The 12,479-nt window shown below is 51.3% G+C and overlaps 5 protein-coding genes across 5 annotated transcripts; 3 read left to right on the top strand and 2 right to left on the bottom strand.

The window, feature by feature from the left end:
- The first annotated feature begins 260 nt into the window (after positions 1–260).
- Positions 261–1,892, top strand: BU24DRAFT_427763 (uncharacterized protein). Its single transcript, XM_033529299.1, has 2 exons — positions 261–1,115; positions 1,177–1,892. The coding sequence occupies exons 1-2, from the start codon at positions 306–308 to the stop codon at positions 1,597–1,599; spliced, it is 1,233 nt and encodes a 410-aa protein (XP_033378991.1). The 5' UTR covers positions 261–305; the 3' UTR covers positions 1,600–1,892.
- On the bottom strand, positions 1,726–4,959 carry BU24DRAFT_444522 (glycoside hydrolase family 115 protein; the record flags this gene model as incomplete). Its single annotated transcript, XM_033530641.1, has 4 exons — positions 1,726–2,767; positions 2,818–3,506; positions 3,560–4,395; positions 4,446–4,959. 4 exons carry the CDS (start codon positions 4,957–4,959, stop codon positions 1,726–1,728), a joined length of 3,081 nt encoding a protein of 1,026 aa, XP_033378992.1.
- A 927-nt stretch (positions 4,960–5,886) lies between these two features.
- Positions 5,887–6,174, top strand: BU24DRAFT_322081 (uncharacterized protein; the record flags this gene model as incomplete). The annotated part of the gene is made up of 2 exons (XM_033522939.1): positions 5,887–5,936; positions 6,000–6,174. Coding segments are annotated over 2 exons (225 nt in total), but the record flags the coding sequence as incomplete, so codon positions are not given.
- On the bottom strand, positions 6,169–8,385 carry BU24DRAFT_427764 (uncharacterized protein). The gene is made up of 2 exons (XM_033529300.1): positions 7,660–8,385; positions 6,169–7,605 (listed from the first exon to the last, which is right to left on the bottom strand). The coding sequence occupies exons 1-2, from the start codon at positions 8,258–8,260 to the stop codon at positions 6,662–6,664; spliced, it is 1,545 nt and encodes a 514-aa protein (XP_033378994.1). The 5' UTR covers positions 8,261–8,385; the 3' UTR covers positions 6,169–6,661.
- Positions 8,386–8,852: 467 nt separating this feature from the next.
- On the top strand, positions 8,853–11,866 carry BU24DRAFT_436712 (uncharacterized protein; the record flags this gene model as incomplete). The annotated part of the gene is made up of 2 exons (XM_033530172.1): positions 8,853–10,046; positions 10,097–11,866. 2 exons carry the CDS (start codon positions 8,853–8,855, stop codon positions 11,864–11,866), a joined length of 2,964 nt encoding a protein of 987 aa, XP_033378995.1.
- Between the last annotated feature and the right edge of the window lie 613 nt (positions 11,867–12,479).

Raw genomic sequence — 12,479 nt, forward strand, 5'->3', positions numbered from 1 at the left:
GTCTAGCTACAGTATATTCATCACTACCTTCTTGGGGTAATGAAGATAGTTGCACGAAGCTTGCACCTTCTCACCCTCTGTGGTTTACGTCAAGAGCTGGAAGCCTAACCAACTAAGTTTTCTATATATACACTGAAACGTGGCTCAAAGTGGAAAGGTGTCACAGGATGCTGCTCGTCTGCTGAGCTACGTGCATTGTGGAGCCCCCGCCAACCAATGTATATATGCATCACCCCATCTTGGATATGCTCATTTTCATCTTGTCGTATCTCGAATACCACAACAATCCATCACCCCAAGCCACTATGGACTTGATAGCGAAGGCCTACCCACCGCTGGACCAGCGCAAACCCTTCCCTATATTTTACCAGCCGATTGTTTTTGCCTTGACCCTCATCCCATTTCTACTTCCCAACCGTCGCATTATTGCGGTCTTCGTCTCCCTTCCTCTACTCATACTTTGCATTCAAGCACCACGCTACACAGCTGGTAGTGCGCCAGGCGACTACTATGGAAGCTCCACATACATTGCAATTCTCCTCTGGTTCATTGAATTTGCCATCTGCACTCCTGAGAATGGTCCCGGTGAACCAATCTTTATCGGCGCACCGCCAGACGTGAAAACTTCCAAGAAGGAAAGACAAGCCTGGAGTCACCTTATCTCCACAAGGCAAAGGCTGAACTGGGCATTCTCACTAATGATTCCTTCGCATCGCGGAATTGGATGGAATTGGCAGATCAAGAACATACCATCAGATCCTTATAGACACCTTGCCAAGTGGACCTACGTCCGCAAGCATCTCACCTGGGTTCTTATTTCGTATGCTCGCTCAGTGCTGTGGCTTGTACTTCTGGGGTTTTCGTCGAACCTGCAGGGGAGACAAGGGCGATCTATCGTTTCCGTGGAGACTGCGGCGTTGAACGCATTGATCGGTTGGTCTGGCGGCTTCTGGGTCTGGGATCGCCTGAGTGCCTTCTACAGCCTTTTAGCTGCCATTTCTGTCGCCTTCGGAGTCTGCGAGACATGGCAATGGCCGCCGCTGATGGGAGATATCAGCAAGGCGTATTCGGTTGGCAACGTGTGGAGCGTCACATATCACTCCATCATGCGGAAGGTATCGTTACCATATTTCAAGCTTATCGGGGGTGTCAGGACTCTGATATTCATTCATCTAGATGGTTTCACAACCCGCTCTACGGATTACACGACTCCTTCGCTTCCGCAAAGGCGGACTAGGTTCTCGATGTAGCCAGCTTTTCCTGTCTTTCGCTTTCAGCTGCCTCGTACATCAGTTTCAGATGTTTTGCGTTACGCGAAGAGATATGGGTGAGTTTGCGTTTTTCATGTCGCAGCCTGTCGCGATCGTGTTTGAAGAGTGCGTGCGGGCGGTATGGAGGAAAATGCAAGATCGAGGCCAGTTCCATGGTGCAGGCCTCGTGGGAAAACAAATTGGGTACATTTGGATGTTCCTATGGTTCTCGTATAGTCTACCAATCTATGTGAAAGGGTTTAGAGATGCAGGGACGACATCGGATATTTTGTTCCAGAAAGGTCCCATGGACTTGGGAGCGCAATTGGCTGAGAGGTACCTCGGATGAGAGCCCTAGTTCAAAGTAACAGAAGTTGCATACATCACGGCGAAGAGAAGAGAGTATGGAAACATATTACATTAATCAAATATGTGCGCGCATACTTTCCTCCATGCACCATCTAAGCTTCAGCATTTACAAGTCTCTCCTAGCGGCTGTTCCGTTGCGTCCAACGCGGAAGCTCTCGGGTGGTCCATTATGGCTATACACGACCCCACCCAAATCCAAGACGACCTTCTGAAGCACAACATTCGGTTCTACAAGCCAGAGCTTCAAAGTATGTGCTCCTGGTTTGACCTCGCCCCAGCTGGTAACATTCTTCCAGGCATTCTGGGCAACTGCAAACTCCCAACCGGCTGGGAACTTGGGTTGAGGTTGATCCACAACGTATTGACGGCGCTGCTCAGGCTTGTCGTCGATCTGAGCAATGTAAGCGAGAGGCTGCTTGGGGTTGATATTGAGGGTAGGAGAGAAGATGAGGGTCACGTTAAGAGCTTTTGCGGCAGTGGTGGGCGTGAAGGTATAGAAGTCGTACTCGAGTAACGGGGCGGTAGATGAGGTGAGACCCGCACTCGCTTCGGAGTTCGAGTTGAGTTTGATTGCAGAGAGTGTGCGGCCAAGGCCTGGAAGTAGTTGGTAGGAAAGATTCCCAATTGGAGTGACCCGTGTGTAGTGCTCGGCTTCGAAGGCAACCTGACCAGAAGACTCGACGAAACCATTTGTGAAGGAGGAGGGAATAACGGTGTTGTTGATGGGAAGATTGACAGTCGGCATGCCATACTGAGTTCCGTAACCAGTAGAGGATGTGATGTTGAGAACGGTCTTCTTGCCAGTGCCAGTGGGTGCTTTCGTCCAATCAATCTCGACATATACACGAACATCATCATCATCAGGAGAAATGGTGCCAGAGGACTTGGAGAGCTTAACAAAGGGCTCCGCCTGAATCTTCCAATCGAAAGGTTGCGTGCCGACGCTATAGATCTCAATCCAGCGGGGTGGCGTGTATGGGGAAATTGGTACGAGATCCAATGATCCTCCGCCATTTGAATGCCAAATATCATCACCTGGAATTGTCGCATTGCTGCCTTCAACGGTGACACCCATATCACCGGCAAGGGATCGCTCCAGCGTTTGCACCCATCGGAGGTAAGGTGTCATTTGGCGCATGGGCTGTTGCCTCGTCGATGTTAGCATTTCAATATAGTAATGTGGGAATCAGTTACTCACCAGTAGCCCTGGTAATTGATATGTGTCTGATCCATCATGTGATTCCATTTACCGTTCAGAAGTGTATGGTATTGGCGAGTGAGGTTGTGGTCCGTCTTCATTCCATCAAGAACTCGTTGGAAAAGTTTGTTGGCACTGTTCCTCGATTGTCCCGAGTAGATTATGTTCTTCGCACTGGAGACCTGTATGTCTACATGATTGCCTCCCGCAAGAACAGGATGAAGTACGGTCTGGTAGAAGGACGGCTGCTGAGATTCCGGCAGTACATCAAAAATGGCTTGCGCTTTCTTGCCGATTTCAATCCACTGAGCGATCAGCTTGTCAGCCTCCTGATAGTTCAGCACACTGTAATCCTGTGGCTCAACAAGCTCAAATTTGCGCATGTTGGATAGGAAGTTGTACTTGTCGATGATATCTGATATCGCCTTTGCGTGCTCACTGTCAAAGGTTCGCGAAGCCCAGTCTTCGATCCAGGCGGGTGTGCTAGTCTCATCAAAAGCATCGATGTCATATGCAAGATCGAACCAATGCGAGATGGGGATCTCGTAGGGTTTGATGTCACCAACATTGACGACCCAAAGACGATCAGCATTGCGGTCTTTTGCGAGACGCATTTGTTCGTATGTCTTTTGGAGTTGAATGGTTGGAAGCCATTTAAAGTTTCGGGTGTCTCCAACATAATCGAAGTGCTTCCGACCGTTAGTATCCTATCAGTCGTACATTCAAATTGGCCACAACTTACGTAGTATACACCAGCGCCGCCTGAACGCTCGGTCTCATTGCCTACGGGGAGTCTTCGAATATTCTGCCAATTGTCCTCTGTCCAGAGCAGAGTGACATGGTCGGGCACCCTCATACCGGCCTCAAAATAGTCTTGAACCTCTTTATATAAGCACCACACCTGTGGAACTTTGCTAGCATCGCCAAGCACATTTGTGAGAATTTCTTGTTGGGCATCGACGACAGCTTCTAGCACCGACGTCTGGACATCTGAGCTCATTGCCGTGTCGTGGTAACCGCGCATCCCAACGGTCACGACGTTCTCGTAGTCCTTAGCGCGCTCGATGCCGTCGGTGAAGTACTTGTAAAGCGAGGCATTGTTCGTAGCCCACTGCCAACCTGATTCTCCACCCTCGCCAAAGATTCTCCATTCCTTTGTGGCACGAACCATAGGCTCTGTATGAGACGACCCCATCACAACACCGTATTCGTCGGCAAGGGGCTGGTTGCGAAGGTCATCTGCGCCAAACATGCCATTCCACATGGCTGGCCAGAGGTAGTTGCCCTTCGATCGTAGAATAAGTTCAAAGACATGCGAGTAGAACTGGGCGCCAAAGGCGCTATTCCACTGCGACTTTGGATATCTTGCATTGACCCATCCAGTCAAGGCCGGGGCTTCGTCATTGATGAAGAACCCACGATACTTGACTGATGGTGTTTTCTGGACTTTTGTAGACTTGACTGCGTAGATAGCATCGTGGGACTTCGGTGCTACGTCGGCAAACCAATACCATGGTGAGACGCCAATTTGCTCTGAGATTGAATATAGACCGTAAATCGTCCCGCGCTTATCGGAGCCTAATACAGTATCAGCATTTGACGTTTATCGTGAGCTACACCAAACGAACCGGCAATGACCAAAGCCTCATCGGTGCCATTCATGGGGTTTGCAACCACGGCACTGACATACGACTCCCATTCGCCCTCAACATTGCTAACGTCGAGCTTCCCACTCTTGATCAACGCATCGATCAGACTGGAGTTTCCAATTGTGCCTGCAATGATAGTGCCTGCTCCCGTGCTGGAACCTGTTCCATTGCCACTAGATCCCACACTCCAATCTGGCCGAATCCCAGTGACATTGAAGATAGTTGCAGCACTCTTGTTTCCCTTCCCAGAAGCCGTGAGTGTGCCATTGAGTCCGGTGACGCGACCGAAATCAATGGCAACGTCGTGAGCCGCTCTTAGGACACCGGGCCAGTCTGCGCCGTCGACAAAGACGTTGACGACGGATTCTTTTGAAGCGAGCAAAAGGCTTCCATTGCTGTTCTGGAACTCGATTGTAGCTTTCGGGGCTTTGAATGCAGAAACTGTCGAGGTCACAACCAAGCCCAGTGAGAGCAAATGCGTAAGGAGCTGCATCTGTACGTCAGAGGTTGACACGATCTAAGAGCAACAAAATTCAAAAAGGCTCCGGCGATGCACATCAACCACTGGGAGAGGGAGGCACAAGTATGGAGGGAACTGACTGCAGTATATATTACATGTTCGTAGCTACAGCAGAACCAAAGCTACCCAGCTATCCCCTTAATATGCTAGCACGAGGGAACTACGGCGCAATGGTGAAGGAAACATACTGGCATGGACCGAGGACCCAGGAACAAGAGAGCTCATGCTGGTACGATGCGGCGCCCAGCAACGGTCCGATATTGACGATCCCCGGGTATTTCAAGTGGTTAAATTAATAAGACCCGGTCGACTACAGACACGACTGTTCCATGCTGCACTTCGAGAATATTTCTATACTTGATCGTCTGGATCCCTTGGCTCTGAGGGACTAATTCATGGTAGTTCATATACATGTCCTGTGAGATAGATGAATACGAAACGAGTTTCCAAGGGTAGGACTTGTGAATTTGGACACAAGCGATGTCAATTAAATTCTTCCGGCTCAGCAATTGGCATCTTGAACTTCCATGATGTCTCTCGAAATCGATACGGTCAATTCAAAGCGAGTTTGGCCACGGCTTGGAAACGGGTGATCGGGTTGATGGATTGATGATGTTGCGGTTAAAGTCCATCTTGTCCCAACCCTATTTCGACATTCTTCCCCGCATGCGCTAACCCCTCCTTGCCTCTAGTTTCTTCAAGTGACGGTGGGACCCTTCCCGCCAAGCCGTCCACCTTTTTTTTTTGTCAACATCCCTTTGAGACTCTACTTGCGCTGGTGCTACAATTTACCCACCTGTCACTGTAGAAAGACCAATACGCTTGTACCGCCACGGAGTAAAGCGTTCTACCTTCCGAAATACAAACCACCTTCCGTTCGCACGAAAGCGAAGTTCCCCAATGGCCCAAGGCGCAGTCAAGAAAGCGCACAAGGTCAGCGCACCGAAAAAGTACCGCATCCACCACACATTCCGTACCTAGTGCTACAAGGACTAATGAGATATCGCGTATAGGGCATCTGGACCCCAACGCGGCTCGCGCGTGATCAAACCGAAAAAGGCATCGTTGATACAACAGCAAAAGATCAAGAAGAAGGTTACTGCCGGATTGACGCCGCAGACGGAGAAGTTGCTCGCTCAAAAGGCGGGACATCTAGAGATGTTGAGGGGTGGAAAGAAAGATAGGAAGAAGGAAGGAAAGACTGGCTGAAACATGGTCAACTCTTCTTTCCCACCAGAAGGATCGTCCACATCTAAGAGAAGAGGCACAGTTCGACAATTTAAGAGGGTGCATGGTTCACACAAAGGAAGCACATTCTGGCGAAGGTATACAGGGGAAGCTTGGAAAAGTAATCTTCTGGTGGAGCCGTTCCAGTAGCCGTTCAAGCATCAAAGGGCTCCAGTTTCACACAATCAGGAGACGGCAGTGTCTCTGCTCCAAACTATCACACATAAAGAGGAGCGCAGCAGAGCTACATGGAAAAGCGCAGATTCGCTTCAAACTCCGAACGATTGTGTTTCATGCGTCTTGCCTCTGAGCGACCACGCCTAGCGGTTGTCCAAGACCGCGCTCTCCTGCGCCAGAAAAAGTAGAAACACGTAGGACAGGTAGATGCCAAGTAAAAGAAGTTATCGTCACGTCCGTCTCAACTAGATGATGCAACATGTGAAGTTGATCATATGATGCCAGCACGGGCAGCTTCGCCTCCACCTGCCTCCACCGCCGCCTCTCGTGCTTTTCCACGACCAATTCCACCCTCACCAACGCCCATGCGACGAGCTACGTATCGCTGGGCGACGATGCCAACACTCAATCCGATAGTCTCTTCCATCCACTCGGAAACCCACTCTCTTGGATCAACACCTCCGGAAGCGATGATCTCCTCAATCGCAGCTGGCAGTTGTTGCTCTTCTCCTTCGGCGGTGGTTGGTGCTGGAGCGTCTAGCCACTGCACCCATTTTGCAGGGAACGATTGACTCAGCGTCTTGAATGTGATGCTGTGGATAGGGTCGTAAAGATAGATAGCAAATGCTACTACATCATCCACCTCCTTTTGCTCTTCGACGCCGCCAGTCTTCTCTGGCTCTGTGGATACCGAGGGAGCGAACAGATCGTCCTGCGCAGGGTAACTGACTGCTTGAATAGCCAGGAAAATATCGCTACTTCGGACAGGGTTGCTCTCGCTCAAAGACTCGGTCGCTTGTTTCGCTGCTTCCTCCAAGCCACCTTTTGAAGCGAAGAGTTCGGACGCATAGGATTCTGCGCTGATGCGAGCGAGCTTTGTTCCCTCAACCAATCCTTTCACCACCGAGAGATCGCGGCTGTAGGTGTCGCGCCACCAAGGCCCATCATGCCAGCCACTGCTCCCTCCCCGAACTGCGTCCAAAGAACTACGCTTCTGTGTTGACTCGGAGCCCCGCTGGATGACAAGCAAGTCTCCCCCCTCAACTTGCGCCATTACGGTAGAGAAAGTTTGGTAAATGATCGGATCGAGCGAAGGATATCCGATGAGATCGTGCGTAATGTGGATTTGGAGGCGCTCATGCTGGGAGATTGGTGGTGCAAGAGTATGGAGGATGTTTGTGAAGGTAGGAAGTGCCCGTTTACCAAGCTCACCTCCTGTCTTGAGTTAGCGTTCGCATAGTAGAAAAGCAATTTGCAGTCAAGGCCCACCAATGCCGCGCAGAGCTCCCACGTTTCCGCGCACTTGTTCCGCCCATCGTTGGGCTTCTTGATTCTTCTGAATCTCCTGATAAGCGGCCTCGGCACGTTTCCTTGCGGCATCAGCCGTGGCAGTAGCTGTAGAAAGAACGTTGGAAAAGCCTCCCCACCAGCCTCCACCAGACTGCTTAGGTTCGTCGGCAATCTTCGCAGGCTCTTCCTCTGTCGGGGCGAAGCTTTGGTGGAACGACCTGGCGCTCTCTCCAGACTTCCTCGGCGCCTGAACCCTCTCTTCACTTGTGCGCGTTGAACCCGTTGATGATGGTGTCGCAATACCAGCGCCAGCACCTGGCCGGCGAGGGTTTGTGGTGGACGTTGAGGACGATGACGGAACTTTGGGGGTATTGGGCCGACTGGACGGGCGAGCAATCTCTGGTCGCTGGAATTTCTCCAATGCTTCAAGCTCCTCGAGCTCCTTGAGAGCATCAGTTTCTTGCTCGGCGCTTTTGCGCGGTGCCTTTGGGACTTTGGACGTCTTGGTCGGAGGTGCTGCGGGAGCCTCCGCCTCCATCTCTAGCTCGGCGAGCTGCTCTTCGAGTGTTTTAGGAGGCATGGTGTGGGGTTACAAAGGGTGGGAATTAATGCACAGGTGGAAGAGGGGACGATTGAGGTTGGCGTGTTGGAGGAGCTGTAATTAAGCTGTTAGTACATAGTACGGCGTAGGTTGAGGTTGTCCTGTTCCGCCCTGTTCTACCCTATCAACGATTCGTATTGTTGGGTAACGTCGATGTCATGGACGCGCTAAGCTCCATCTGGCCACGACAGGCTGTGATTGGCCACTCTAACTCTTGGCGGTAAGGGCTTCGTTTTCTGAAGCCACCAGCTTTACCTTTACTTTCGTACGCCCGAACAAAGATCACCACATCAACTACCCTCCCCATTGCCTTGCAAATTCAAGTCTTTGGAACCAGATTCCTCCTACTATCTTGAATCTCTCTTCTGGATCATCTTTCTCGCAGCCTCATCTTTGCGAATTTCCTTGTTCTGTTTCTTCACTTCGGCCAGTCCGTCACCCTGACTGTCGATTCGCGCTACGCCTTCACGGGATTGCGCTTGCATGCACCAGGAATATCTTTCTCCCTCAATCAATTCTCATTGCTCTCGAGTCCCTACTCCTTGGATGTCTATTTAACTCATCAACTTTGATGCCTGGCGCAAGGAATATGCCTCCGCGCCTGTCGCAGCGCCGCGGCGCGCAAGAAGATGAGCCGCCTATGCGAACCCGTTCCGGTCGTGGAGGCAAGTCAGCATCTGCTGGAAAACCAGAGAAATTCGACTCCATCACCCCCAAGACGAGTCCCGTACAAAGCAGCGCCACTCCATCCATCACGCGAAAGGCTACTCGCTCTTATTCCAATATTTCCGCCTTCGATGTGGGCGGATCAGGTGTTTTCGCTACTTACCATTCCCGGGTTCTCAGTGTCCATGGGTTGTCTCCCGACTTCTTGCAAGATCTCTTTGAGAAAGATCGCCGCGCCTTGCGAAGGGATCGAATGATGAGAGGCAACTTCACTCAATCCGATCTTGATGATGAGACGAGCGAAGACAGCATTGAGGAAGACCCGACGCCGCCACGTGCCACTGGGCCCCGGGGTGGGCGAGGCGGTCGCGGAAGCCGTGGAGGACGCGGTCGAGGCAGGGGAAGAGGACGCGGACGAGGACGAGGAGGTAGCACTCTCACAAGAAGCGTCTCTCCATTGCGAACGCGACACTCTCGCAATGCGGCTCCTGTGTTTCCTCTTACAGAAGAAGAGGAGGATGCAGCCAATCAGGAGTCCACGGACGAAAATGCCAAGAATTCTCCACACTATGATGAGGATGTTGAAATGGAAGACGCCCCAGAGGATGAAAGTTTCGCCGTCCAGGAGGCAACCAAACATGATCTTATCGAAGAGGACACTCCAATGGGCTCGCCGACAACAGCAGCGACCTCGACCATCATGGCTGAAAAGTCAACTAATGCACTTTCGGCTAGAGACTCACAGCCTGCTTCGAAGCAGTCTGCTTCACAGAGCCGTCAAAATGAGACATCGAACTCTTCAAATGCCCCCACACCTCCAATGTTGAGTGCAGAGGATGATGCATTGTCCGACTCTGATCTCCCCGATCCTTGGATTGACGATCATGTACCACCAAGGGAGGCAACGGAGTCTGAGGATATGGCAGACTACCTGCTGAAAATACGATATAAGCCAGTGACTGATGCCCAAGATATTCTCGCCATTTTGACGAAATTTCCTTTGGCTCAGCGCAGCACCGAAAGCCTCTATGCCTTGGCAGAAAACACGCAGATGATTCTCCAAGCATGGCAGGATGAATATCTCATGCTGGATGCTAAAGTAAGTGATACACCTCGACCACCATTGCGCCACTAACAATGCATCCACAGACTGCTCCACATGCTCACCCACCCAAGAAGCCAGCCAATGGTGGTCGCATACCCCTTGCACCAGGCGTCTTTGAAGATATGAAAGAGGCGGATCTGTACAGCTATGTTTACGATCCAAAGAAAGGAGAAGGTCGCCAGGACATGTTTGCTCAAAGAATTGGCGCGGAGAAGTCTGGTGGACGTGAGCTCCGTCAGCGACGCGCTCGAGATCTGTTGGACTCTGCTGCCCCAAGCGAAGAAGAGGATGATGACGACAACGAAGGTCGAGGTCTTGGTCGACGCCAACGACGTGCCACCCGTAAATTTGAGAGTGGTGATCAAACGACGGGCCAAGTCACTCCACAGAAAAAGAACAACAATGGTTGGGGCGGTGCGCGCAAAAGAGGGGTGAGCAAATATGCTCAGGATAACTCCGAGACGCCTGAGCCAGACGGCCGCGTAAAGCGTCAGCGTGTCGGTGGGGGCTCTCTTTTACATCTACGCATCCAAGAGATGCGAGAAGAATCCGCAGTTACAAGCTCCGGCGATGAAGGAGGCTCTTCGGTAACATCGCAAATTGTGGAGGAGCCACAAGATGTCAATAAGAAGCGTGGACGGCCAGCTGGTAGCAAGAACGTCAGTAGGCGGAGTGACTATGGGATCAAGAAAGGGCCACGGAAGAAGACTACCGAAGCATTTTCTACACCTACACCACTCCCTCCTGCAAGCGCTCCTCCGCCGCAATTGCAGTCGATGAGCGAAGGGCAAAATCAATTTTCTCTTGAACCACAGCCCGTCATCGCACCACCACCAATCATAGAAGCAGCACCCAAAATTATTCCCCAGCAACCTGTTGCAACAGTCTTCCAAGCTACTCCGCAACCCCACGGCGTCGAGTCCATTGCAATTGCAAATATACCAAGCGAGCAGTCTACCCCAGACACATTCATGAATACGACACCTCTCAGCCAGTATGGTAATGCGCAAGTCGAAGACCATAACGCAGCTGGATCTGCCGCAAAGAGAAAGCCGAAGGTCAAAAGTGAGAAACGCAGTCAGTCTATGACTATATGGTGGGCTGAAAGGAAGGCCAAGCAGAAGAAAGAAGAAGAGAGATCCGGGAAATCCACTCCAAGCAGGGCGGAAACCCCGAAGGGCAGTAATCGGCGAGGCGGTAAGGGGCTCTCAGGATCGCGCCCCGAACCACAGCCCCTTCACCTCCAACCTCAACCTCATCATCACCAACAGTCTCCTGTCCAACTCCAGCCTCAGTTGCATCATCCACACACCATGCAGGCCGAGCCCCCTCAACATCAACCTTACGGGTCATCGCGGCCATCGTATCATCACCTTCCGGGCTACTCAACCATTGCAATGACTGCTCCATCGCCTGTTCAAATGTATGGCAGTGCACCGCCAACAGGTCCTGCACCGCCAGCTCCACCGCCTCCTACCATGCCATCATATATCCATTCCAACGTGCTCAGTGCACTTCCAACTTACGGTTCAGGTCCTCTTGGTCCTCGGCACTCGATGCCTGCCCTCGCTCCCGCGCCTATGGCTCCAAAACCGATGACATATCCCAGCCCATATGGCCCACGAACAGCACCACGACCCAAAAACACCGCTCCGCCTACATTGGCTCCGGCACCCGCACACGTCAGCCCATATCCCCCACCTCATTCCGGTCCTGGGCCGACTGCCCAACGAGAAGTAGTCGAAATGCCGTTCAAAGTCCTGGTTCCTGGGCCACCTCCACCCCCGTCGGCAACCGACAACGAGCGGCGCTGATCGGGCTACCATCTTTACAGCAATCGTACATTATCTTCCAGAGACTCCCGTCATCTTCTCGCCTCCATTGTCACCAGTCCCGGAACCTCAAAACGGCGCATACTACAACTCGGCTTTGAATCCAGCATGTGCAACTCTATTACCCTCTTCCTCAAACGTGGAGCACATGGATGAAAAGAGGGAGTGTTTAATTTTCTTTTCACAGGTTGGCTTGGGGCAAAATCCAGCATTACTGCGTTTACATGCCATCCTCGCTTTCTCTCCGTTGAATATGGAGAGAAAATCCCCGCCCGGCATTTTGTATATATTTGTCTTTTTTCCAGGTCCTCCCCCTTTGCATTGCCTCGGGCCCTTTTCTTCTTCTCATTTTTGGGGGTTTGGCTTCATATGGGTCCTTCAGAGCATGCTACGGGATCATGGGAATTCACAGAATAAGTTTCAAGCTGGATTCAATCAGTAGGAGTTTACAAAGAGTAATTATCATGCAGTGATTAATGTAAGAATACATAAGAGGATTATTATACTTTAATTACAAGGTTGTTCCGGTTCATAAAATTCGTGTATGCAAGTCGCATCCTTTGTCCTTCGTGATTTTGATAATAAATAGAATTTA

The sequence above is a fragment of the Aaosphaeria arxii genome (genome assembly GCF_010015735.1).
Source record: "Aaosphaeria arxii CBS 175.79 unplaced genomic scaffold BU24scaffold_11, whole genome shotgun sequence".
In the NCBI taxonomy this organism is placed as follows: domain Eukaryota; kingdom Fungi; phylum Ascomycota; class Dothideomycetes; order Pleosporales; genus Aaosphaeria; species Aaosphaeria arxii.

Bases quoted from the DNA above. Each gene is read 5' to 3' on its own strand.
- BU24DRAFT_427764 (XM_033529300.1), bottom strand. From the start codon at position 8,260: ATGCCTCCTAAAACACTCGAAGAGCAGCTCGCCGAGCTAGAGATGGAG. The intron at 7,606-7,659 runs GTGGGCCTTGAC...AACTCAAGACAG, and splicing joins GGGAGCTCTGCGCGGCATTG to GAGGTGAGCTTGGTAAACGG.
- BU24DRAFT_427763 (XM_033529299.1), top strand. From the start codon at position 306: ATGGACTTGATAGCGAAGGCCTACCCACCGCTGGACCAGCGCAAACCC. The intron at 1,116-1,176 runs GTATCGTTACCA...TCATTCATCTAG, and splicing joins ATCACTCCATCATGCGGAAG to ATGGTTTCACAACCCGCTCT.